Here is a 25,401-nt window from a genome sequence, read left to right as displayed (position 1 = left end):
GGGGGATTGCTCACTTTCTACTGATGGGGCAGCTGATGCCTGGAGAGACGAAGGACCAGCCCTTCCCCCGAGTCCAGGTGCTGGGGGCCAGGGCTGAAAAGCGGCCCCCAGCTGCGGGGGCAGAGCACTTGGGAAACCGGCTCAAAGCAGCTGGTCCCACAGTGAAGCCAGCCAGGGCTCTACCCGCAAGGCCCCTGCAGCAGGCGCAAGATCTGGCCTGCAGGGAAAAGGCCCATTAGCCTCAGGATCTCTGGGGGTGGAGGGAGGTTTCCCGATTCATGCCTCAGGATTTCAGCCAATCTCAGCTAGGGGGTCAGAGGAGACCAGCGCCACCCCACGTCTGCACCTGAGAATGGGACGACGCCTTCGCTTGAAATTCAGCATGAGCGTGAGGGCTGAGGCCGCCCCCGTGAGGGGAAAGTTCAACCTGTTCTGGGCGTGACCGCAGCACCGCTGAGCCCCAGCTCCGGACCTGGCCCCGACCGCGCACGGCGCTGCACAACGATCTGAGCGTCAGGCACGAGCCCTCAGCCGGATGCAGACGGACGGTCGGGGCAGCCCAGGGGACCAGACTGGGCGAGGGCCCAGCACGGCAGCTGCCTGCCCGCTGTCCTGGCAAAGCTGGTTTTAAAGGGGACTGGAAGGAAGCAGCTTTGTGGGTGTGCGTGGGGGGCTCCTCCCGTCCCCAGCTCGTGCAGACGGGACTTCCGTTCCGCGAGCTCTGGGAGGACGGTCTGGTGACTGAGCTCAAGGCCAGGATGGGACCGCGGGAGATCCGGGTTCACGTGCCTGACCCTGCCGCAGCCTGGCTGCCAGTGCCCTCCTCTCTGCCCGGGAGGCTAGAAAGGTTGTCTTTGTGTTCTGTGTCCGCACGGCGCTGGGCCGTGGTTGGCCATGCCGGTGGCTCCTGCCCACTGTTGTAAGACCCCGAATGATTTGTGTTTCAGTAGCACCTGGGAGTGCCGTCACGGCCCAGGACCCCCCGCGCTAGGCGCTGGACAAACACACCAGAACGACGGCCCAGGCCCCAGCGTGCTGCCCAGCTAAGCACAGGACGAAAGATAACCGCTGGAACCAACTGGGGGGGAACCAAGGGACAAGACACGATTTCTTGCCATTAGCTGAGTTTTGCTGTCCCCCTGCACTTCCAGGCCAGCCTTGCTGCCGAAGATGGCACAGACCCTGGAAGGGGGAGGGAGATGGCTCTGTGCTAGATAGAAACCAGCCCCCAGATCGGGGATGGGCCCCGGGCCGCAATCCACAAACCTATTACGTAGCATTGCCCCCTTCGGCTCCTTCCCCAGAGTCCTGGGACCCGCTGGGACCCGCCGACCAGTGTCAGGTCTGGGTCACGTCGGGTGGAGAAACCATCGGCTCAGGTCGGCTGGGCTCTCCCGCTCCTGGCCATGGGGTCAGCGCAGCGGCGGCCACGTGCCCCCTCCTGCAGGCAACTCGGCTTTGGGGTTGGGTCAGAAAATGACTTGACCCACTTGGGCCCAGGCCGGACCTAAAACATAGGCCCCAGCAGACCTCAAATGCTTCCTCCTCCTGCCAGCAAGCCGAGGGGGGCTTTTATTTTGAACGCATTCGCCACGCTGCTTGGACTTGTCCTGGGGCCAGTAACGTCTTGTTTCGGGTGAGGCTGATAAGAGGCAGCCAAAATGAACAATCGGCGGCCCGAGTATTGAGTATGAAGTTTATAGAGATTAGCCACTGAGCCAGCCAAGTCCTTACGCGGACGTGGTCAGCAGGCAGGGTGGCCTGGCCTCCCTTTGCAGACCCTTCTGGCTGCCCTCTGCCTGAGTTTGTGTTTTTCACGGTAATTTTCACAATATTATTTTGGGTGGGATTTGATTTTTGCACTTGCTAATGAAACCCGCCGGCCTCTTTTATCTCCTGCCAAGGGTGCTGCCTGCAAGCAGCGGCTGGAGCCAGGAGCAAAGCGAGATTGTCACTTCACAGAAAGTGGGTTGAATCTGTTCTGGGTTTGCACTGAGTGGACAGGGTGGGCTCGGCACAAGCTGCAGTGGGTCCCACTCGGCGGGGGGCAGCCCAGGCTCTGCCCCATGCTGAGGAGGCCGGAGAACAGAGCCCCCCTTTAATAACAGGCTAGAGAGCCGAGCTGCTCTGGGGGAGGTTCCCCAGCCTCCTAGCTATGTGCACGGTACGGGTGGGAGTCACTGTTTACACTGGTGCGACATGTCGAGCCCCGTGGTTTGCACGGATCTGGTTGTACCGGCGTAGCTGTGTCGTGGCAAACCGACTCCAGCAAAGACAAACCCTAATTCTCTGCCCCCCATCCCCCAATTTTTCCCAGGGCTTTTAATCTGTAGATTCAGTCCAGCTCTCTGCCCGCCGCGGCCTGTATCTGTTGGTCTGCTGAGCCGAAAAGTCACCGCTCAGAACAAGGGGCGCAAATATCCCCTGGCTGGGCACTGGCACCCAGAGCCCCAGGGATGTGGGGCAGGGCTGGGGTTTTAGTCAAAGGATCAGGAGAAGACTGGGGGAGTGGGGGGTGGGGAGCGGGGCTGGCTGGGTTTTGGCTAGTGACCAGTCCCCTTCCCTGCCCTGAAATAGCCCCGCAGCCTGGCAACTCCAAACTGGGTGTGGGTGAAAAGAGCCCATAAATTCAGCTGCACCCCCCTGCCCCACAAAGAGGGGATTGCTTCCCCACTTCTGGGGAGCCCCACCCTCCGCCAGCCCCCTCTCCCTGCAAAGCATATTCAGCATTCTAGCAAACCCCCTACAAATTCAGAGATCTCCCCACCCGCCCTGCGCTACACTCAGCAAATCAAGATGTGCTCCCTCCGGACCCAGTTCTGCAACTGCCCCCCTCAAAAAATTGCACGTCCCCCCCCGCCAGCCATGCCCCCCACCCCAGCAAATAGTACAGCTGTGCACCCCTGAGGACGAGCTCTGCAACCCCAGATCACCTCACCCCCACACAGCCAGATGTATCCCTGCCCTCCTCTGGGACCCCCCCATCCAGACGTGCCCCCCAACTCTGCAACCCCCGCATCCAGATGTACCCCCACAATCAGCTCGGCAGCCTCCCACCCAGACCAGATGTGCCCCCCCAGCTCTGCAGCCCCCCATCTTCCAGTAAATGCAGACAGCCCCCCCCCCTTTGCAGCCCTCCCTGTGTGTGCGGGTAAAGCTGTCGCTCCCGGGCCCCTCCCCGCTGCCAAAGGGGTTTATTAAAAGGGAGGTGAACGCTCAGGCCCCCCCACCCACAAAAACGCGGCGCCGTCACGAACAGGATTCGAACCTGTGCGGGGAAACCCCATTGGATTTCGAGTCCAACGCCTTAACCACTCGGCCACCGTGACACCCGGCCGGGCCTGCGCCGAGCGCCGACTAGAGAGGCCGCGCGGCGGGGGGAGCGACTGAGCCCGGCCCCCCCCGGGCCGCTGCAGCCCCTCCCCCACCCCAGCACCCCAGGGGACCCCTCCCCCACCCCGCAGCGCCTGCCCCGCCCCTCCCGGCCGCGACCTTGCCCAGTGAGCCCCCCCCAGGCCCTTCTGCCCCCGTCCCTCACCCCCCGGGACCTCCCTTGTCCCCTCTGCCCCCCAGCTCCCGAAAGCCCCCCCGTCCCCCACAGAACCTCCCCCGTCTCCCCCACAGCCCCTCCCGTCCCCTGAGACCCACATAGCCGCCTCTGCCCCATAGCTCCCCATACCCCCGTGCCCCATAGCACCAGCGATCCCCATGTCCCCCTCTGCCCCATACCCCCCTCCCCTGGGACCCACATCGCCCCCCCCAGAGCCCCACAGAACCTCCCCCGTCCCTTGTGCCCCCCACAGCCCGTCCCCTGGGACCCAGACAGCCGCTTCTGCCCCATAGCTCCCCATACCCCCCTCTGCCCCATACCCCCCTCCCCTGGGACCCACATCGCCCCTCCCCCGTGCCCCACAGAACCTCCCCCGTCCCCTGGGACCCACACAGCCGCCTCTGCCGCATAGCTCCCCATACCCCCCTCTGCCCCATACCCCCCCTCCCCTGGGACCCACATCGCCCCTCCCCCGTGCCCCACAGAACCTCCCCCGTCCCCTGTGCCCCTCACAGCCCCGTCCCCTGGGACCCACACAGCCGCCTCTGCCCCAAAGCCCCCTGCCCTGGGACCCACATCGCCCCTCCCCCGAGCCCCATAGCACCAGCGATCCCCATACCCCCCCTCTGCCTCATACCCCCCTCCCCTGGGACCCACATCGCCCCTCCCCCGAGCCCCATAGCACCAGCGATCCCCATACCCCCCTCTGCCCCACACACCCCCTGCCCTGGGACCCACATCGCCCCTCCCCCGAGCCCCATAGCACCAGCGATCCCCATACCCCCCTCTGCCCCACACACCCCCTGCCCTGGGACCCACATCGCCCCTCCCCCGAGCCCCATAGCACCAGCGATCCCCATACCCCCCTCTGCCCCACACCCCCCTGCCCTGGGACCCACATCGCCCCTCCCCCGAGCCCCATAGCACCAGCGATCCCCATACCCCCCTCTGCCCCACACCCCCCTGCCCTGGGACCCACATCGCCCCTCCCCCGAGCCCCACAGAACCTCCCCCGCCCCCTGGGACCCACTCAGCCGCCTCTGCCCCGTAGCTCCCCAGGCGCCCCCCGGGCCCCACGGCGCCCCCCCGGCGGGGCCCGGCCCGGCCCGGCGGGCGGGCGGCGGCCGGCAGGGGGCGCTGCGCGCGGCGGGAAGATGGCGGTGCGGAAGAAGGACGGCGGCCCCAACGTCAAGTACTACGAGGCCGCGGACACCGTGAGCCAGTTCGACAGCGCGCGGCTCTGGCTGGGCAAGAACTACAAGAAGGTACCGGCCCCCCCCGGGCCCCCCCGGCCCCGGCCGCCGCCCCTCCCCCGGCCCCCCGGCCCTTCGGCTCGGCCCCCCCCCTCCCCTCCCGCCGCCCGCCCGTGACCTCCGCCGCCGCCCCCCCCCGTACCTCCCCCCCCATCCCCTGGGGCCCCGCCCATCGGCCCCCCCGGACAGCCCTTCCCCCCATAGCCCTCCCCCCCCACTGCCGGCCCCTGCACCCCCGCGGTGCCCCCCCCATGCCCCACTGACCCCCTCCCAAATCCCAGGGGCAGCCCCCCCCTATTGCGCCCCGCTCAGGGCCCACCGCTCGCTGGCCCCCCCCTCCCCCGGGCCCCACCGAGGCCTGTCCTCCCCACGGACCCCTGAGCCCCACTGGCCGCCGTCAGCCCCCCAGATCCCATTGAATCCCCCCCTGCGCCCCGTTAACCTCCAAGGGTCTAGTCGTCCCCCCCCCCCGCCGTTCCCCCATTCGGTCCCTTCCCCCCCTCACCCATCGCAGCCCCCCCTCTCGCTGCTCGGGTCCCCCGTCCTGGCCCTACCTCCCCCTCGTCCACCCCCTTCAGCCCCACTGACCCCTCCCTCACCTCCTACCCCCATCCCAGCCCCTCCATTTAATCCCCCCCCCCCCCGGCCCCAGCTCCGCAGGGGCCTTGCAAGCGTTTGGGGGCTGCTCTGATTCGCACAGAGACCATCCTCTTCGTGAAGGGGGTTTGTTCCCCACCCAACCGCATCTGCCCTGGGAAGGGGCTCCGGGTCCCCCTTAACCTCCTGCCCTGTCCCCTGCTCTTAGGGGCACAACAGATGCTCTTTCATTCAACGCCCCCCTGGTCCCTCCCCCGTGTGCTGAGGTTCCCGCCAGGCTCCCACAATGAAATGCTCCATTTCCCGTCCCTGCCGAGGGGGGACCCTGCCCAGCAGCTGACGACGTCCCGTCTCCCCTCGGATCCGTCCCCATCTTTCGCCCGAGTGCCTCTGCCCGGACAAAGGCCGGCTTGTCTCCCGAGAAGCTGAAAACGGAGCGAAAGTTACCGAGAGAACAGGCCCCCTATGGCTTGGGATCACTTCGTCCCTGGTGAAGCCCCCAGTAACTCTGCCTGGGAGCTGCAGCGGATCCAGGCTGCGAGGAGCCTTCTCCTTGTAGGGGCAGCTTTCATGTTATGATAAATCAGCCACCTGCTCTCCTGCTGCAGCATAGGGCCCGTGGGCTGGGTCCTGCTGGCCCCACCTGCCTCTTCCAGCCCCCTGTGTCCCACGCTGTCATGCAAACAGCATGGGGCTGCGGTTCCCAGGCTGTTACCTTTGACCTTCTGAGTGTAGCGAGTGGCTGAGTCACCAGACAGCTCCTGGGTCTGGAGTGACAGGCTGTGACCTGACCGCATCGCTCCCTGGGAATTTGCCTTCTCCCACCCCCACAGGGTTGAATTACTGCCAGAAGCTGGGACTGGCCGACAGGATCACGGGCTAATTGCCCTGTTCTGTTCACTCCCTCAAGCACCTGGCACCGGCCGCTGTCAAAGAGTGGATACTGGGCTGAATGGACCTTTCGTCTGCCCCAGTGTGGCCGTTCCTATGTCCTTCGCTCCCCTCCCTAGCTACCTTCAGCTAAAAGCTCCGTTCTCTGAGCTGCGATGAATGTGGCTGTATGCCGGGCCACCCCCTGAATAGCGTCTCTCCTCTCCTGGCTTGTGGAAGGTGCCAACTGGGTGAAATGCCCGTCTCCTCGGGCTTGTCTCACTAGCTGCCGCCCCCATGGGGCATTTTCTTTGGGTCACCCCAGAGTTTGAGACAAACGCAGTGTATTGGTATGGATTATTGTGGTAACCCAAATGACAGCAGGGCACTGTCGGGCTGGGTGCGGGACAGACACGTGGCGAGACAGTCGCTGTCCCGAGGAGCTTACAGTCGTCAGAGGCAGGACAAAGAGCGGGAGGAGAAAGAGGCCCAGAGAAAGGTGAAGTAAAGGCCATTCCGCAGGCCAGGGGCAGAAGCCAATTCCTGTCCACCGGAGCCACTCGTCCTCAGGGAACAAACCTTTGCAGAGTGCTTTGGAGATGGAGGGGCCGATATGATCAGCTTGTTTATTTCATGTGAGTCTGCGTTCCCGTACGGACACGGGGACCATGCACCCGCTGCTGCCTCTGTTAGAAACAGAAATGTGCACAGGCTAACAAAAGTCACCTCCGAGGAGAGGACAGATCACAGTGAGCGACCCCCTCAGGTTCTCCCCATCTGTTGGGGCTGTGCTGCCGGTCCCTGGGAGCAGCGTGGTTGAGGGTTTCATAGGACACCCCTCTTCTCTCTAGGGTTAAGGCCCCTTGCATTTGCCCCAACGTAGTCAAAGGAAGCTGCTGCTGGTCAGGGCTTGAGATGGGATACAGGTCTAGAAGGATGGTAGACCAGTCCAATATAGAGATTAGGGCCCAGGTCCTCAAGGGTATTTAGGTGCCGAACTGAGATGTTAGCAGCCCTGCAAAACCCAGCGCATCTGGTTCCTGTAAAACTAGGCAGAGCACAAGCCACCGAGAGAGCAGAAAGAACGGAGCGGTTCTTCCTCGTGCGGGGACGTGATAGACGAATGACGTGATGAATGGGCTAGACTAAGATCAAGTGGATGCCTCTCTCCTCCCTCTCGTGTTTGGACAAGAGGGGGAGGATGGGGGAGTCATCCAGTGAAACCAAAGCATCACATTGGAAAGTGGTGGACGGAAATATTTTTACTCACAAGGCATGATTAGCCTGGGGAACTCCATGCCACAAGGTCTCATGGAGGCCAAGAGCTTAGCAGGTTTTCTTTTCCTGTTCCTCTGGCTATTGAGCACATCCACAGCTCTATTAGTAGGACAAAAGGGGCCACAAACCTTCCTACTGCAAGGATAACCAGTCTTGGACTGGCAGGGGCTGGGAGAAAACACCCCCCACAGCCGTATTCCATGACTGGCCACAAAAAGTTTCTCTCATCTGTTTTCTGGAGCACTTTGTATTGCCGCAGCTGGAGAGGGGATACTGGAGGGACTGGCCTGCTCTGCCAGTGTTCCCAAGAGCTGCCCCTATTCGTTGCCAATCACGTTAATGGGCTGAGGGAGATCGGTTCTTATGTGCCCGGCAGACTGGTCCCCATTGCAGAAGGGTTGTGCCGGGTGGCCTGGTGGAAGGGGCACTGGACTGTGACTCGGGAGACCTGCACGCTGGCCCTAGCTCTTCCACTGCCTAGCTGTGGGACCTTGGGCAAGTCACTTTCCCTCTCAGGGCCTCGGTTTCCCTTCCTTGCCTTTGTCTATTTCGATTGGGCTTTCTTTGGAGTAGGGGGTGTTGGTTATGATATGTCTGTACAGCACCCAGCAGAACAGGGCCTGGTTGGGGTCTCTAGGCACTAGGGAATGGCAAATAAAATACAAATGCAGGCTGCCAGCTGCGAGAAAGGAGACAGACAACCTGAGCACCGGGCACAGCTTTGCCTGGCTCACTGTCACTGACCTGCCTCCTTCTTCTAAGGGAACAGCCTGTGTGTCCAGGCCAGCCAGGAGTCGGGGAGTCAGGACTCCTGGGGCCTGTTCTGCGTGTTACAGCCCCGCTCCGTCCTCTCTCGCTCTTCCCACAGTACATCCAGGCGGAGCCTCCTACCAACAAGTCCCTCTCCAGCCTGGTGGTGCAGCTGCTGCAGTTCCAGGAGGAGGTTTTCGGCAAACATGTCAGCAATGCGCCGCTCACCAAGCTGCCGGTGAGTGTCGTGACCCATACGGGACGGAGGGGGACGGCCCTTAACGGAGCAACCCGTCCGCTCGCACGCCCAGAGGGGAGCTGCCTGGGCAAGAGACAGCCTGGCATGTGGGTTGGTGATGGGGCATTTCTGCGGGTGAAATCCACGCCAGCCGAGACCGTGCTCCACCCGACGCAGGTCCCAGGGAGATGCTGCCTGTCCTGTTACCCAGTGGGAGGTGCTGGGATGGGGGCTGGATTGTCAGGGTGCCTTGGAAGTGCCACCCGTGGCTCCGAGACAGACAGCTTGTGCCCTTTAACCCCTTGCCGGCTGCCCGCCGGCCGTCGTCTTCCCCGTCAGCTCAGCCTCTCTCCCGTCCTCCCCCCCCGCCTTCTGTTGCAGATAAAATGCTTCTTGGATTTCAAAGCGGGAGGCTCCCTGTGCCACATCCTCGCCGCAGCCTATAAATTCAAGAGCGACCAAGGATGGTGAGATGCCCTCTTCCCCTCCCGATCGTCTCACGGCTCGCCCGGTGCAGGGGGCGGGCAGGTCCCCCCAGGCTCCCTGCGCGCAAGCAGATGCACCTTGCTGGGCCAGTGGTGCCCATGGCTCTCGAATCTGCATTACGGACCTTCAAGGACCGTAGAGGGGCCAGACTTTGTTCCTGTAAACCTGGGGGTCAAACCAGTCTGGGCGGTGTCTATGGGAGGGAGTGCAGCTCTTGGCTCCCAGCCCCGATCCTGGTGGGGGGGCATGGATTTGGGGAGGGGATTCAGTAACAAGCTGTGGTGCATGGTTCCCCCCCCCCCCGGGGCAGACTGAAGGAATGAGTCTCCACGGAGGGGGCGGTTTGGCTGGACGGTCCCTAGCAGTGGGGTGGGAACCCAACATGCTGCAGTGAGGTGGGCAAGTACCCAGTCCAGTGCCCACTTCCAAGCACCCGTCGCCACACTAAGCAGGTGCCAGGCCGTGCACGCAGGCAAGGGCTCCCACCTCAAGTCAGAGGAAGGATCCTGAGGATCCAGCGCCAGTGAGCAGTGCCCTGCCCCCTCCCAGGGAGCGAAGAGCCCTTTTATGGCACCGCCATGTGGCTTGGGCTCAGGTGTTGGATCCAGGCAGGGTGTCCTCTCCCCGCCCCGGGCCAAGGCAGGGTTGGAAGGGTGGCTGATCCAGGAGGCGTGAGCTGTGGCTTTCATGAGAGTCGCTCTTTTCTTCCAATAAGGCGGCGTTTCGATTTCCAGAATCCTTCGCGGATGGATCGCAACGTGGAGATGTTCATGACCATCGAGAAATCCTTGGTGCAGGTAACCGGCCTGGTCACCCCCTTCCCCTCCATTTGAGTCGCTCCTTGTCCCCCAGCCCCGCCTGGCACTCACTGCTCTTCTTCCCTCTTCCTCCTGCAGAACAACTGCCTGGCCCGGCCTAACATCTTCCTGCACCAGGAGATCGAACCCAAACTGCTGGGCAAGCTGAAGGACATTATCAAGCGGCACCAGGTAGGTGGGAGCCCACGGGGCTAGTTCCGTGCCAGGCGGAGGCTGGCACGTCGTGGGCGCTCCTGCGTCATCTGCCCAGGGATGGGCGTCTCCCATCGCCGGGGTGCTGGAAGCGCCAAGCCAGGCCCAGCTCCGTGCCTCTGACATGCTCCTTTGATCTTCTTGCAGGGGACGGTCACTGAGGATCGGAACAATGCCTCCCATGTCGTCTTCCCGGTCCCCGGCAACCTGGAGGAGGGTGAGGCGGCAGCTTGTGCGACCAGGCTGGGGGAGTCTGGGTCTAATTTAGCTCCCAAAGGCTCCCATTGGCTTCTTTGGGGCGTGGCTCGGGCCGTGTGGGTGTCAGAGGGGCTCCATCTGCAGAGGGGCAGCTGCCTGACTCTGGGGCACAAAGCAGGGTCAGACCCACTGCCAGGCTGCATGCAGGGAACGGGGCCCTACGGGGATTTGCTCTTGGGAGGGAAACGACCTAGAGACCTGGAGGAAGAGGGCTGGCGATGAAGCGCGAAGCCAGGAGCTTGCGCTAGCAAGGGGAGAGCAGCTGGGCTGATACGATGAGCGGGAGCAGATGGTTCTTTAATGGCAGCTCTCTCCCCTCAGTGTTGGCACTGAACTACGTGCCCTAGCGGGGTGCCAGGGGGTCTGTGCTGCTGGAGACGCCATCTCCCGGAGGAGACGACAGACGCGGGCTGACCTTGCCTGGTCACTGAGGAGCCGAGGTGTAGGGTCTGGCTGGGCAGTTCAGTTTTGCCTCCGTGAATTGCCCCGGCACTCTCCATTGGCTCCAGGACCCTGCTTTTCACTTCCTGTCCTAAAGAGTGCCCGGTGCTGCTGCCCGGAGCTGCTGGTGGTGGGGAAGGTGGTTGCCGCGTCTATAACCCTTGCCCCCGCGGGCTGGCGGACCGGCGTCTCTAGACGAAAGAGAGAAGGCCGAAGTCTTAGAATGATTATACAGGAGTTGGTAGCATGCAGGAGGCGTTGATTTGGTGCTGGAGCTGCGCCCCCGGGCTGCCTCTGGGACCCCAGAGGTCCCTCTGTCTCTCACCCCGCCACTCACTCCCCTCTGTGTCTCTCATAGAAGAGTGGGTTCGACCTGTCATGAAGAGAGACAAGCAGGTCCTTCTGCACTGGGGCTACTTCCCGGACAGGTGAGTGGGAGACGAAGGGGAGTGGGCCCCAGGCCTTGCAGTGCTGGGTGCACCTTCAAGAGACCCTGTCAGCCTGGCTGCAGCCCCGGGATGCAGAACTGGGTTCACACGTTCTCGTTCATTTCAAGTGCTTCAATCTTTGTGTGGCCCCCTTCCTCCCCTCTGCGGTTGGGCAGAGGAGCCCCCATAGGTGCGTCCTGCACCGCGTCTCCCACAGGGCAAAGGGCTGATCAGCTGCCCTGCGCCATAATGCCGGGGCCACCGTGGGGAGCTGCATGTGAACCCCTCCAGTGCTTGGGGCAGGCCTGCCAAGGGGATCTGCGTGGGATGGGGTGGGGAGACTCAGCCTCCTCCCCGCCCACTCTCTGTGTTCCTTCCCCCACAGCTACGACACCTGGATCCCTGCGAGTGAAATCGAAGCTTCTGTCGAGGACGCGCCAACCCCGGAGAAGCCCCGGAAGGTAATGGGGCTCCCTTTGCTGGGACTTGTGTAAACCAAACTGGGGCTGGCTCATGGCTGGGCTCGGGGGGCCAGTGGGCTCTGGGCCTTGACCCTGGCTTCTCACTGTGATGACATCAGCGGATCCCTGTATGCACCTGTGCTCTTAGCGTGTTCAAGCTGGGGATCTTAATCGCCCCCTCCCCCAAATGCATGGGATCTCCACCACGCTTTCGGGGGGTTCGTTCTGTTCCCCATGGCACCATTCGGTGCTGAAGGGAACGATCCTTCCCTTCTCCCTCCCCCATGTCCCTCACCCTCGGGAGCCGGGCCCTTCCCGCCCCTGCAGGTCCACGCCAAGTGGATCCTCGATACGGACACCTTCAACGAGTGGATGAACGAGGAAGACTACGAGGTGACCGACGAGAAGAGCCCCGTCTCCCGCAGGAAGAAAATCTCCGCCAAGACGCTCACTGATGAAGTAAGATCTTAGCTGGGTTCTGTTCCCAGCTCTGGGAGGGGAGAGAGGGCTAGTGCAGGGGCTCTCAACCTTTTTGGTGGACTCTCCCCCTTTCAGAGTCTGATTTGTCTTGCGGACCCCAAGTTTTGCCTTCCTTAAAGATGACTTGCTTACAAAATCAGGCAAAAAAACCTATGAAAGCGTCACAGCTGCACTGTTACTGAACAATGGCTGACTCAGTTTTGCCATTTAATTCTAAAATACATCGACTGGGATCTAAACACTGTATTGGCATTTCAGTGTACGGTACCCGGAGCAGTATCAACAGGTCATTGTATGAAATGGACTTCGCTGGGGCTTTTTATGTCACCTGTTGTAAAACTAGGCAAATATCTAGATGAGTTGACGTGCCCCCGGAAGACCTCTGTGTATCCCTGGGGGCACATGGACCCCGGGCTGAGAACCACTGCCCTAATGGCAAGAGTAGACAAGTGGATGTCAGGACTCCTGGGTTCTATTCCTGTCACTGAGCCAGTATGCGGACTAGGACATCTCCCCAATATACGTTCTAATAGGCCTGAATGTCAGTGTACATGTCTAGGAACAAAGAGTGCCGGGTAATGCGATCCCGGGATGCGTGAATGGGATCTCGAGTAGGAACAGAGAGGTTATTTTCCCTCTGTATCTGGCAGTGGTGCGGCCGCTGCTGGAATCCCATGTCCAGTTCTGGGGTCCACCATTCAAGAAGGGGCCCTATGGGGATTTGCTCTTGGGAGGGAAACGACCTAGAGACCTGGAGGAAAAGGGCTGGCGATGAACCGATGAACCAAAATTGCGGAGGGTTCCGAGAAAAGCCACCGGAATGGTTTAAAGGGTTAGAAAACCTGCCTTTTAGTGAGGGACCCAAGGAGCTCGATCTATTTAGCTGAACAAAGAGATGGTTAAGAGATGACTTGATCCCGGTCTGTACGTACCTGCATGGGGAAGAACTGTCGGATAACGGGCTTGTCGGTCGAGCCGAGAGAGGTCTCACGCGATCCGATGACTGGAAGGTGGAGCTAGCCAGTTCTGCCTGGAAATAAGGCACTAGGTGATCACAGTGATCCCTTCTGGCCTTGGAATCTATGAATTGCTCCAGTCTGTGCCTCAGTTTCTCCCCCTGTGGGAGAGAGGCAGCCGCTGCCTGTATCCCGGGGCACGTGCTAGGCTTTGCAAGCCATTGGGGACCCTAGGGTGTGGTACCCCTTTGCAAAGCCAAGCGAGGGGAAATACATGGGCGGGGAAAGGGTAGATGGAACCAGGCCGTTCTCTGGCCTGAGCGGCGTGCGGATGAGCTTGTCTGTCTCCCGCCAGGTGAACAGCCCCGACTCGGACCGGCGCGACAAGAAGGGCGGGAACTACAAAAAGAGAAAGCGCTCGCCCTCACCATCCCCGACCCCAGAGGCCAAGAAGAAGAACGCCAAGAAAGGGTGAGAATCCTCGGGGATTCTGCTGGGGAAGGGGCGGAGGGGGGCAGAGCCTCTCCCCATGGTGGTTGGTTCGGCAGGCAGCGCCCACCCCAGAGCTGGTGAGCGTGGGGCGGCCTGCACCGCAGCACGCTGTCCGGTGCCCGCTGCAGCTGTCGGCAACGGGGCGTGTTGGGTTTCTCCTCCCCTGCAGCCCGTCGACCCCGTACACCAAGGCCAAGCGCGGGCACCGCGAGGAAGAGCAGGAGGACCTGACGAAGGACATGGACGAGCCCTCCCCTGTCCCCAACGTGGAGGAGGTCACGCTGCCCAAAACAGGTCTGGGCAGCGGCCCCGCACGGAGCCCGAGAGCGCCCCCGGGGGGAGAGGCTGGGAGCTTCCCCATAAGGCTCGTGCTCCTGCCTCGCCCCTTACAGTGCCCCCTCTGGGTGGAGGATGGGACTGGGGTAAATGAGAGCACCCCGCAGAGCCCCCATTCCCACCCTGCACCCCACAGCGCCCCCTGCTGGCATAAGCTGAGGCTGGAATAGCCAGGACCCACAGCCAGGGCTCCTGTGTCATGATGTGTAGCGCCCCCTGCTGGGAGAGGCTGGGACTGGAATAGCCAGGAGCATTTTCTGGCTGGGCCCAGGGCAAGGTGCTGTGCTGGGGAGGGTGGGCAGAGTCTCCTCGAGATCGGGGGGCTCCCAGTAAAGCCTTTCCCCTTCTCCCTGGTACAGTGAACACCAAGAAGGACTCGGAGTCTGCGCCCGTGAAGGGGGGCACCATGACTGACCTGGGTAAGGACCTCCTGAGCATCCTCACCTCTATTAGCAAGGAGACATGGCCCCGGCCACTTCCGTCTGAAGCCCCTGGCGGATGCCCTGCAGTGAGCACAGAGGGACGCTGCCAGGCACTGGCGGTCTTGCTCCTGCCAATCCGGGGCAAAGTCTCGTTCCCTGCCCCGAGGGGTTACGGTGGCAGGCAGAATGAGCTCCATGCTGCAGCCTGGCTGTCTCTGTCCCCGGCTGGGCGCCGTAGAAGGGAGGCCAGTGGTCCAGGGTGGGTGCGTTTCTTTCCTCCGCTTGGCCCGGGCTCCTCAGATTGCTGTTTTGTCTCCCTTCCCTTCCAGATGAGCAGGAGGATGAGAGCATGGAGACCGCCGGAAAGGTGAGACTGACTGGCAGGGGCAGCAGCTTCTCCCTCTCCGCTGCCCTGTTCTCACCACAGCTTCTGCCCTCCTCCATCCCGGCCAAGGTTGGCCCTGGCATACGCCGCAGCACCTGTCCCCTCCTCCACTTTCAAACACCCCTGCTTCCCCTTCGAAACACTCCTCACCCCCAGCCACCTCCCAGGGGACGTTGCTGGACTTGCCTGCGCCCCAGCGGTGGCACCTGGAGCTCTCCAGGTCCCTGCTGGGGCACCTGGGTTGCAAGGCACCCCGCAGGGCTCTGGGGCTCTCCAAGCGAGAGCCCCGGTTTGGCTGAGTCTCCGAAGTCCCTTTGCCGGTGCCCTGCTGGGTGAGAGCTCCGCTCCCGAAGCCCGAGGACCGCGCTGGGCTAGCCCTGGTGGAGTTGCTGCGGGGGCGGCCGGGCAGGGGTGAGCGTGTGGGGCGCCCCTCCCGCCCACCTGCAGCTGTCTGGTTCCAGGATGAGGAGGAAAACAGTGCAGGGAACAAAGCGGAGCAGGCCAAGAACCCCGACCTGCACGAGGACAATGTGACAGAGCAGACGCACCACATTATCATCCCCAGCTACGCCGCCTGGTTCGACTACAACAGGTACCGGGGGGGGGCCTCTCCCCGCCACCCCCTGTTCTGAGAGCTGTGGCTCTAACTCCCCTGCCCTGTGCTTCTCCCGCAGCGTCCACGCCATCGAGCGCAGAGCCCTGCCCGAGTTCTTCAACGGCAAGAACAAATCCAAGACCCCCGAAATGTAAGGCTGCTCCCCCCGCCCCATCCGTTAGCCCCCCTGCGTCGGTGCTTGGTGCGTGGCACAATGCCGAGGGGTGGTCTGTTGCAGGGAGAGGGGAGTAGCTCGAGGCCAGGGGTGGGTTTGATTTCTGGGGCTGTGGAAGCGAGGGGCTGAGCGTGCTGGGCGAGCCGGCACCGGATGGAGCATTGCATGCTGGGATCTGCAATCCCCATAGGCCCCCGAGCCCTGTGAAAGCTGCAGGCATTGGTGCTTTCCAGGCAGCTGGCGTGAAACTTACGAGCCTGCTGTAGAAACTGGTGGGTGGGGAGAGAACTGGGAGTCAGGACTTGCTTCTGTTCCTGGCTCTCGGAGCAGAGCATGGCCGAGTGGTTAGAGCTGCGGGGGCGGGGCTAAGGACCCAGGACTCCTGGGTTCTATTCTGTGTCACTAACTCGCTGTGTGACCTTGGTTGAATCACGTTGCCTTTGTGCCTCAGTTTCCCCCTCTGTTGAGTGTGGGGGGGAATAGTGCTACTGACCAATCGCGTGAGTTTGAGACGAGGTACCCCCCCGCCAGCGTGAAATCTGTTACTGAGCCCTATGGGTTCTGAATGAAGAATAATGCTGGGGCTCCAACCTGCCCCGGCTTGTGCTAACCCTCCCCTCTCCCTAGATACCTGGCTTATCGCAACTTCATGATCGACACCTACCGGCTGAACCCCCAGGAGTACCTGACCTCGACTGCCTGCCGCCGGAACCTGGCTGGGGACGTCTGCGCCATCATGCGGTGGGTTGGGCAGCAGAGTGACCCCCCAGGCCAGGGTGGGGACTAGCACACACCAGGGCTGAGGCATGTTGGTGGGGGGAGCGAGCTGGCCCCGGATTGAGCTCTGGTCTCCGGGCCTGTCCGCCCGGCCCAGCCCCCTTCACACAGAGGAGAGAGGCCTAGACAAAGTTGTGCTTGCAAGACATCCATCTCTCCCACCAGGGCCATGCAGCCGGGGGCTGATCCATGGTGCTGGGGCCGGGTCTAACCTGCTGCTCTCTGCAGGGTCCACGCCTTCCTGGAGCAGTGGGGGCTGATCAACTACCAGGTGGATGCGGAGAGCCGGCCAACCCCTATGGGACCCCCCCCTACATCGCACTTCCACGTCCTGGCCGACACCCCCTCGGGGCTGGTGCCGCTGCAGCCCAAGACACCGCAGGTAGGGCAAGAGAGCGAACGGGGTGAAATCAGCCTGGCTGGGGGTCTGGGCACCCTGCCCCTGGAATCTCTCCCCCTGTTGGAGGGGGTGGCTTATCCCTTCCTGCCTTTCCCCCCACTTCGGTGTCAGGGAGCCCCGTGTGCTGACCCCGTCAGGTCTGGTTCTGCGGCTTTGCTGTGCTCTGCTAAGGGCCTGCAGCCGGCTGGCCCCTCTGTGCATGGGTGGGAGCGCCTCCCACTGGGGCAGGAGAGCACTGATCTGTGGGATATGCTTCGCCCCTCCGTCCCTGTCTGAGCTGGGGAGCGGGCACGCGCGCTGCAATCTTGTCTGTTCCCCCAGGGTCGCCAGAGTGACAGTGACACAAAGGCTGGGCGCAAGAGCAAGGAAATCGAGGACCTGGTCCCGGAGGCGGTGAAAGCGAAGCCCGAGCTGGTAGGTGGGCTCCTGGGAAACGTCCCCGCAGCCAGTTCTGGGGGGAGATGGCGAGTGGCCCCGTGTGGGTGCTGGCAGGAGCACAGCAGCAGGGGGCACGTGGATTCCTCACCATGTCCTGGAGAGCTGCGGAACTCACCACCGCAGGAGGCTGCGGAGTTCGACTGCGGCTGAATTTGGCGGGGGGTTGACAATGGTGGTGGGGAGGATGGGAATCATCAGGCTTCAGGGGCTGAGCTGAATTTCTGCCCCTGGACAGCCCAGCAGGGGAAAGTGGAGAGGGATATTAGCCTCTTTCTCCAAAGCATTGGGCTGCTGCTGGGGCAGGATTGTAAACTGGAGTGGGTGAGGCTTGGGTGACGGGACCTTCCAATGCCTGGAGCTGGAACCCCGATCAGGGCCCACAGCGCCCGGCTTAGAGCAAACCCTAAGCCACTGCCCCTGACCCTGGGAACGGCAGCAGTACGGGGCAGAGTCAGGGAGCCTTGGCCCATGGGCTGAGCCTCGGGAGTCAGCTGCCAGGCGAGAGTGGGGCCAAGAGGCCGGCATAGGAGGGCTAGCAGTGGCTCACCGCCCCCTCTCCTCCCCGCAGCAGACCTCGGCCTCCCAGCAGATGCTCAGCTTCCCCGACAAGGGCAAGGAGAAGCCGACAGACCTGCAGAACTTCGGCCTGCGCACGGACATGTACACCAAAAAGAACATCCCGTCCAAGGTAGGCGCGGGCAGCTCCCGGCCCCCCCACGCCCCCCGGGGCCTGGCGTCGCCCGCTCTGACCCCGCCGTCTCCTCTCCCCGCAGAGCAAAGCTGCCGCCAGCGCCACCCGGGAGTGGACGGAGCAGGAGACGCTGCTGCTGCTGGAGGTGAGAGGGGAGGGCGCTTGGCGGGTCCCCCTGGTGCTGGGCTGGCGTCGGCCAAGCCACCCCTCTGGCTGCCTGTCTCCCCCTGCAGGCCCTGGAGATGTACAAGGACGACTGGAACAAGGTGTCGGAGCACGTGGGCAGCCGCACCCAGGACGAGTGTATCCTCCACTTCCTGCGCCTGCCCATCGAGGACCCCTACCTGGAGGACTCGGAGGCATCGCTCGGGCCCCTGGCCTACCAGCCCATCCCCTTCAGCCAGTCGGGCAACCCCGTCATGAGCACTGTGGCCTTCCTGGCTTCCGTTGTGGACCCCCGCGTGGCCTCCGCGGCAGCCAAGTCAGCTCTCGGTAACGTCCCGTCCCCGCTCTGCGGGTAAAGCAACTGGCCCGGCCTGCGGGTCAGTCCCAACCACGCTGGCTTAGCCAGGCGACGTGACCGAGTCCTGGGCAGTCTGATCACACGGGAGCCTTGGAGCCACCCTCTCGGACCCATGCCCGGCGGGTTCACCAGCTTGCGCCCAGCAGAGCTGTCCTCTGCCCCCGAGGGCCCAGTCTCTTGCTCCTGGGGGTGCTGCAGCAGCTGCCCCAGTCCCAAGGAGACACTGGTGGGGCAAGGGGAACATCCACGGGCTTAGAATAGCGTCCAGTCCATTATCCTAGCACCCAACCCACCAGGCAGGACACGTCTCCCTTACCTGGCCCATACCCTCCTAGCCTTTCCAGATGCTCCCGTCCCTGGAGTCCCCAGGGCACAGGGGGAATGGAAGGAGGGCAGTGCCCATCCAGTGGGGCAATGGCAGGGGTGCACTCCAGTGAGCTGACCTGGGGCTGTGCTCGGCAGAGGAGTTCTCCAAGATGAAGGAAGAGGTGCCCACGGCGCTGGTGGAAGCTCACGTCCGCAAGGTGGAGGAGGCGGCCAAGGTTACGGGCAAGGCCGACCCGGCCTTCGGGCTGGAGAGCAGCGGGATCGCGGGGACCACGTCTGATGAGCCGGAGAGAATAGGTGAGGGGGGCGAGCGAGGCTCCTTCCGCGCCTTGGCCCGTGAGGCGCCCGCCATCTCGCCCCCATCGGACGCTGCTCCGGGCGCGGCGAGTAGGAAGGGTAGTGAGCGAAGAGGGGAGGAGCCACAGGAGACCAGAGCTGGCCTGGCCTCCGGTCTGGAGCTCACCCTCAATCGGCTGGCTCAGGGTAAGGGACCCCGTCGTCACCACCCCTCCCCCCCCATGTGCACGCGAGAACCCCAGCGGGACCCAATGGCGGGGTCAGGATCCGGCCATGGGGCCTTTCCCCTCTAGGGGGGCGCCAGCTCCAATCTGCCCCCGGGATGAGGGACTGGCTGGCACAGGGGATGGGGACATGGGGCCTTTCCCTTCTAGGGGGTGCCGGCTCCGATCTGGCTACCGGGCATGGGGACAAGCTGGCTCCAGGCAGTCAGGGAGTGGGCTACGGGGCCTTTTCCCTCTTGGCAAACCTGGCCCAGGATGGGGAGTGGCTGGAAGCATCTCCGTCTGTGCACCGTTCTGGGTACGTCTCCACTGCAAGGAAGGCCTGTGTCAGCAAGTCGACTGACTCCGGCTTGCGTGCTGGGGCTCCAAGCAGCCATGGAGACTTTCCCCCGCGGGCCGGAGCTTGGTCTGTGAGCCCCATCCCCTTGCTGGGTTTGGGAGCCCGAGACGAGCCCGCGCTGCTGGTTTTAGCCCCGGCGTGAGCCCAGCTGAGACTTGCTGCCGTGTAGTGCGGGTCTCAGTCCAACAGCACCACCAAATCCGCCCCGGCCTGAAGGCACGCCGGAGCTGTGCGCCATCACCCCAGGCGGCCCCATGCCCTTCAGCGCATCCCCTCCCCCTCCGTTGTTGTGCCTGTCATTGCTGGGGGGCGGGGGGAGCCCTGCGTTCACGCTCTGACCTGGCCATCTCTGTCTGCCCCCCACACCCTAGAGGAGAGCGGCGCTGACGAGACGCGGGCCGAAACTCAGCCGGCGGAAGAGAAGAAGGAGCTGAAGGTACAGAGGGAGGGGAGGAGAAGTGTGACCCCACCCTGCACCTTTGCGGGGGAGCGGAGCTGCGGGGGGAGAGTGGATGGGGCAGAGTGAATCACTGGGGTCACAGATTTTCCCCCCCACACACACACCCCTTCATGCCCAGCGGCCTCTCCATACAGGGCTGGTCCTGTCTGGCCTTGGGGGGGTTCTGCCTGCAGCGGGGTGGCTGTGCCCAGGAGGGCTGGGGCAGGGGGGAGCTCTTGTTCCGTCAGGGCAGATCGGAGGGCGCTTTTTGCATCAGTCCCGTCCCTCCCCTTGTCTGTCCAGGAGCCCCGGGAAGGAGCCGCGGAGGAGGAAGTGAAGGAGAAACTGGGCGAAGCACCCAAGAAAGAGGAGGAGAAAGGCAAAGAGGGTGACAGTGAGAAGGAGGCGGAGAAGGGTGACGGGGACAGCACGGGTGAGCGCCGCACGGCCGGGAAGAGCAGGAGGCGAAGGCGCCAGCTGGGGGCCGAGTTCCAGTCTCGCGGGGGGATGGGTCCTGCCCAGGTAGCAGGAGTACCAGCGGGGCAGGGGGCTGCGAGTTGGGATGGAGGGGCACCGGCAGAGCTGTGGGGTGGGGGGAGCCCAGGACTGGGGTAGCAGGGGCTGCGAGTCGGGGTGGAGGAGAGCCGGGGGAGCGGAGTTTGCATGTGGCCGCTGTGGCAGTGAGGCGGGTTTTCCCCCTTTCCTCCCCCCATCTCAGTGGTGCCAGCCCCTTCCCCCATTTTCCCCAGGGCCAAACCTACATTTCCCTTCCCCTCCCCCAAGCGGGCCTATCCCCACTTGCTGGCCCTCGTTCCCCAGCCATCTCTCTCCCCTTGTCCCCAGCCGAGAAGGAGAAGGAGCCCAAGGAGGGCCAGGAGGAGGGATCCAAGGACCTGGCAGAGGCAGAGAGTGAGAGGAAGACCAAGGTGGAGCGAGACATCGGCGAAGGGAACCTGTCCACTGCGGCTGCTGCCGCCCTGGCTGCTGCTGCTGTGAAGGCCAAGGTGAGGGGCCAGGACCAGCCACGCCCCTGCTCTGATCTCAGCACCCCCTGGACAGGGCTGAGCTGGAGGGTTTGTTGTGGCTGAGCTGGACCCCATTTCTATAACCACTAGACCCCACTCCCCTTCCAGAGCCAGGCGAGAACCCAGGAGTCTTGGTTCCTAGCCCCCACTGCTCTAACCCACAAGACCCCTTCCCTTCCCCTCCCCTCGGCGGGATAGAACCCAGGAGTCTTGGCTCCCAGCCCCTGCTGCTCTAACCAGTAGCTCCCCCTCTGAATCCCGGGGGGGTGGATGAGCACCAGGAAAGCACCCAGGCTCCCCCCGGTCCATGGCTCGGAAATGCCCCATAGTCGTTCCTCTGCTGCCCTAGTGGAGGTTCTGAGCTGTGTCGTACCACAACCCTAACCCGCCCCGTCCGTCCCCTCCTCTGCCCTGCGCAGCACCTGGCCGCAGTGGAGGAGCGTAAGATCAAGTCCCTGGTGGCCCTGCTGGTGGAGACCCAGATGAAGAAGCTGGAGATCAAGCTGCGACACTTCGAGGAGCTGGAGACCATCATGGACCGGGAGCGCGAGGCAGTGAGTGCGGCCCTGGAGTGCACGGATCGCTCTAGCTCCCTCCACCCCACACAGAACGAGCTTCACCTAGCGCTAAGATGTAGCCACCTCTGGGGTGGGGCATCACAGCTGTTTATACAGGATCACTCACCCACCGCTGAAATGCAGCCGCATCTGGGGTGGGATGTGGCAGCTCTTTAACCAGTCACACATCTGCGTGGCATGACACGTTAGGTTAGGAAGTGAAGAAAGAATCCGTGTCGAAGGGACTTTTAGTGGAGGTCCTAGCAGATGGGGCTTGAGGGAGGGATCTGACTCTGTCAACTGCAGTACAAGCCTCTGCCTATGCCCTGGTGGTGGCCAAAGTGACTCCAGAGCCTGGGGTGGAGCCCCCGGCCAGCCTGATCCAACCTGGGGCCTGGTGATCATGGAAGTGGGGGGGCAAGAGAGTGGGGCTGGGGTGGGGGGGAGAGCCTGGATTGGGCAGAGTCAAGGGGGAGATCCAGATGACAGAAGGATCCATGCAGGGCATGCAGCCAAGGGGGGTGGCCAGGGCGGCTGCCCAGGGCAGTGCCACGCTCAGTGACCGGCTGGTGCCCTCTCTGCAGCTGGAGTACCAGAGGCAGCAGCTCCTGGCGGACCGACAGGCCTTCCACATGGAGCAGCTGAAGTACGCCGAGATGCGCGCCCGGCAGCAGCATTTCCAGCAGATGCAGCAGCAGCAGCAGCAGCCGCCGGCGCCGCCCCTCCCGCCCGGCTCCCAGCCCATCCCGTCCTCCGGGGCTCCCTTAGCACCAGCCGCCCACTCCATGCCCGTGGCCCAGGCCCCGGGGGCGCCGACCGCGGCCAGCCTGGTGGCCCAGCCCAGCCTGGCTCAAACGGAACAGATCGGCCAGGCGGTGCCGGCCGTGCCGGGGGCTCAGCACACCGGACCGGCTCAGCAGGGACAGACCCCTGCCGGCTCTCACGGTAAGTGGCCTCCCAGGCTGGCAGCCAGGCAGAAACCGGGGCCTGTGGGACCACCGGGTCCCCTTTGACCATCTGACTCAGGGTCCTTCTCACCCTGCTCTGCTAGTGCCAAGCAGCCCCTTCAGACTTCGCACTCACCCAGCCAGTAGCTTGTGAAGGCACACGCGGCGTTACAGCTCTCACAGCAAATCCCCCCAGCCCAGAAATGTACCGTCCACCGGGTCAGTATCCACTCACTGCTTAGTCAAAGGACAGCGGCCACGCGCCCGCCTTGTAACCTTAGCAGATTCCCCAAGCGCTTTAGACGAAGACAAAACGTTACAATAAGTCGATTAACTACAGAAAGGTCGACTTGAAGTGATTTGTCAGCGCTAGGCCCGGAGGTGGGAGTTGGTTACATAAGAAATAATGGGTAAAATCGCAATCTAAATCCTGAACTTTATCCGACCAGGCAAGATCTGAATCAAGCTGCTTTTCTCGCCCCACTGGGTGCTGGGAGCAGGTCACAGTTCTTAACACACAGGCTGAATTCCCGGCTCTGCCTGGGACCAGCCCCCCCAGTTCGAAACCTCTTCTTCCAAACATTCTCGCCTTCAGCGCAGGGAGGGAGGAGAGAGGTGGACTCACGATGCCACGGTCCCTTATTTTATGCACTCAGTTCACATGCTGGGAAGATGCTGGCTCAGAGATGGCCTCAAGCATCCCTGTTTCATCACTTCCTCCTCCGTGGTCCCTGGGGTGTGGCATCTGAGCAGTTGTCTCTTGTTAAATTGTAAATCTCTTGTTTCCAATCCCTTGCTCGTCAGTGGCTGCTGATGGTCACTTAACACCCGACTGGGTGTGGGTCACCTGCCTTGTTGCCACTGGGGAACCAGCTGTGGGCATCTCCCAGACCCACAGCGTATTTCAGTAACAACTAGGGAGCGAAATCTCGTAACTCCCTGTACAATGGGGATGTACCTACCGTGAGAACAAGGAGATTCAGCAAGCCCTGACTTTTCAAGGGATACCTTACAAGGCATCCTGTGTATGAAATATCACAGTGGTTCTCAAACTGTGGATCGGGACCCTGTTGTAATGGGGGCACCAGGGCTGATTTAGACTTGGTGGGGCCCAGGGCTGAAGCCCTGGTATCGGGACTCAGGTTACAGGCCTCCTGCCTGGGGCTGAAGCTCAGGGGGTGAGGCTTGGGCTTTCCACACCCACACATGGACGCGTGCCAGAACTCGGGCAGGCTCAGGCGTCGGTCCCCCTCCTGGGGTCATGCAGTAATGTTTGTTGTCAGAAGGGGGTTGCAGTGAAGTATGAGAACCCCTATACCACAACCATAGAGCAGTGGTGAATACGGGGGTACAGGTGCTATTTTGAGGTACAGGGTGTTACCCCTGAGGCTTGGGGGTGCCAGCCCCAAAGGGTCGGTGCTAGGAGACGGCGGGCACTTCCTACTGACCCTAAGCCTCCCGCCCAGCCCACCTTCCAGCAAGAGAGCCAGGAGTGATCCCTGACTTATGCCCAGCCCCGTGAGGGATCGGACGATGAATCTGCCTTGGGGGGGCGGTGCCAGCCATGGAAGAGGATTGTAAAGGGCCAGGACTGCACTAGGCCCCCCCATAACCCTTTGCCATGTGTAACACGGTGTTGCTGGTTTCTGTCGCTTTCTCCAGCCCAGCCTCCGTTCCCCGGCCAGCAGCCCTCCTCTCAGATGCTCCCCGGGACGGTTGGAGTGAGCACTCATCCTGGCGTGCCCGGTAATCTCCCGGCAGCTCTGCCTTTCGGAATGCCTCCATCCATCCCATTTAGCATGGCTAGTAACGTAGCAGACTCCATCAGTATTAACCTCCCCGCTAACACGCCCGCTCATCCACTGCATGGCAACCTCCCGTGCGGCATGCTGGCCGGGGGCGCCCTGGCCCCGCCTAACCTGCCCGTCACCGTGTCTAGCGCGATCCACCCTAGCATGCTGACGACCAACGGACCGCCGCTCACCGTGCCCACCTTGCCTCATGTCTCGGGACTGGCCTCGGCAGCTGCCCAAAGCCCAGCCATTGTGGCAGCCATGCAGGGCAGTCTCCTTCCAAACGCCGCCCTGGCACCAGGTGAGACTCCGCCGCAGGGCAGGGGGGGGGCTAAGGCGCCGAGCGATGCCACTGTCTGCCCCCGCCTGGGCTCAGGCCTTGGCTGTTCGGTGGCTCCCTCCGCAGGGCAGGGTCGGGGGGCGCTGTGGGCGGGGAAGCCTGCCTGGCCTCTTCCCAGCTCTGTGCCCGTGAATACCTGCAGCACCCGTTGGAATTGAGGGGGAGCTGCAGGCGCTGCTGCCCGCCGAGGGAGATGAGGACCCCTGGCTATTCACCTCCATCCCCTCCTTGTGATGTGGGCCAGGTGCAGGCTGGAGGGCTGTGGTGCCCCCCTCCCCGCTATCCAAAGTTGGGGCACTGCAACCTGTCAATTCTCTCCTGCAGACCAGGGCCCCCCTCTGCAGACGGATCCCATCGCACCCAGCACGGCCACCCCGGTCCCGCCCATGCAGTGAGGCTGCTCCGCCCACCGCCTGGAGGTGCCACCCGACAGGACAGAACCCTTCGCAACCTGTAAAACCTGCCTGGGATTGTTGGGGAGGGGGGAGGAGGGTGGGGATTTCGTTGGTTTAAAAAAACACATTGATCACGGGGTTAAAAAGGAATCGCCCATGTTCAGCCCCCAGTCCTGCTGTGTCTGTCTGTCCTGCCCCTCGCCACCACCCCTGGGCTTTTTTGTATCTGATCGTCCCAAGACTTTTATTTAAAGGCGCTGAGAACCACCTCTGAAAGTGCCGAGGGGCCTGCTGGGGCGGAGGTGATGGCTATTTATGGAAGGCTCTGAATTTACCCGGTTCCTGGGCATTGAACGCTCTCCTGTCTCCTCTCTCTCTCTCTCCTTTTTTTTTTTAATAATAAAAATAAAATAAAAATTTCAAGTTT

General features: G+C 62.7%; 1 protein-coding gene and 1 non-coding gene across 6 annotated transcripts; one reads left to right on the top strand and one right to left on the bottom strand.

The window, feature by feature from the left end:
* Positions 1-3,247: 3,247 nt before the first annotated feature.
* On the bottom strand, positions 3,248-3,329 carry TRNAS-CGA (transfer RNA serine (anticodon CGA)). The gene has a single exon. It is a non-coding gene; the product is annotated as a tRNA-Ser (tRNA).
* A 1,345-nt stretch (positions 3,330-4,674) lies between these two features.
* Positions 4,675-25,401, top strand: SMARCC2 (SWI/SNF related BAF chromatin remodeling complex subunit C2). 5 transcript variants are annotated; one of them, XM_073319130.1, is made up of 29 exons: positions 4,675-4,815; positions 8,417-8,536; positions 8,918-9,003; positions 9,738-9,819; positions 9,919-10,011; positions 10,180-10,249; positions 11,090-11,159; positions 11,545-11,620; positions 11,948-12,079; positions 13,412-13,527; positions 13,718-13,842; positions 14,244-14,303; positions 14,636-14,673; positions 15,153-15,283; positions 15,366-15,437; positions 16,089-16,202; positions 16,467-16,620; positions 16,960-17,052; positions 17,648-17,764; positions 17,850-17,912; positions 18,001-18,259; positions 18,753-18,914; positions 19,850-19,914; positions 20,221-20,350; positions 20,761-20,921; positions 21,362-21,496; positions 22,084-22,444; positions 24,109-24,540; positions 24,904-25,401. In XM_073319130.1, exons 1-29 carry the CDS (start codon positions 4,705-4,707, stop codon positions 24,972-24,974), a joined length of 3,699 nt encoding a protein of 1,232 aa, XP_073175231.1. In that variant the 5' UTR covers positions 4,675-4,704; the 3' UTR covers positions 24,975-25,401. The 5 variants fall into 5 exon arrangements, with proteins under 5 accessions (XP_073175231.1, XP_073175229.1, XP_073175230.1 ...); XM_073319128.1 differs by having other exon boundaries at positions 18,753-19,100; XM_073319129.1 differs by having other exon boundaries at positions 17,645-17,764.

Source organism: Lepidochelys kempii, chromosome 20 (assembly GCF_965140265.1).
Source record: "Lepidochelys kempii isolate rLepKem1 chromosome 20, rLepKem1.hap2, whole genome shotgun sequence".
NCBI classification, from domain to species: domain Eukaryota; kingdom Metazoa; phylum Chordata; order Testudines; family Cheloniidae; genus Lepidochelys; species Lepidochelys kempii.
The sequence above is the reverse complement of the archived record's forward strand: the minus strand, read 5'-3'. Positions and strand labels throughout refer to the sequence as shown.

What these genes read in the sequence shown, in the direction of transcription:
- SMARCC2 (XM_073319126.1), top strand. Translation starts at nt 4,705, where the DNA reads ATGGCGGTGCGGAAGAAGGACGGCGGCCCCAACGTCAAGTACTACGAG. An exon ending in ACATTATCAAGCGGCACCAG is followed by an intron (nt 10,012 to 10,179) that starts GTAGGTGGGAGC and finishes ATCTTCTTGCAG; the next exon opens with GGGACGGTCACTGAGGATCG. An exon ending in GACCCCTGCCGGCTCTCACG is followed by an intron (nt 22,445 to 24,108) that starts GTAAGTGGCCTC and finishes CGCTTTCTCCAG; the next exon opens with CCCAGCCTCCGTTCCCCGGC.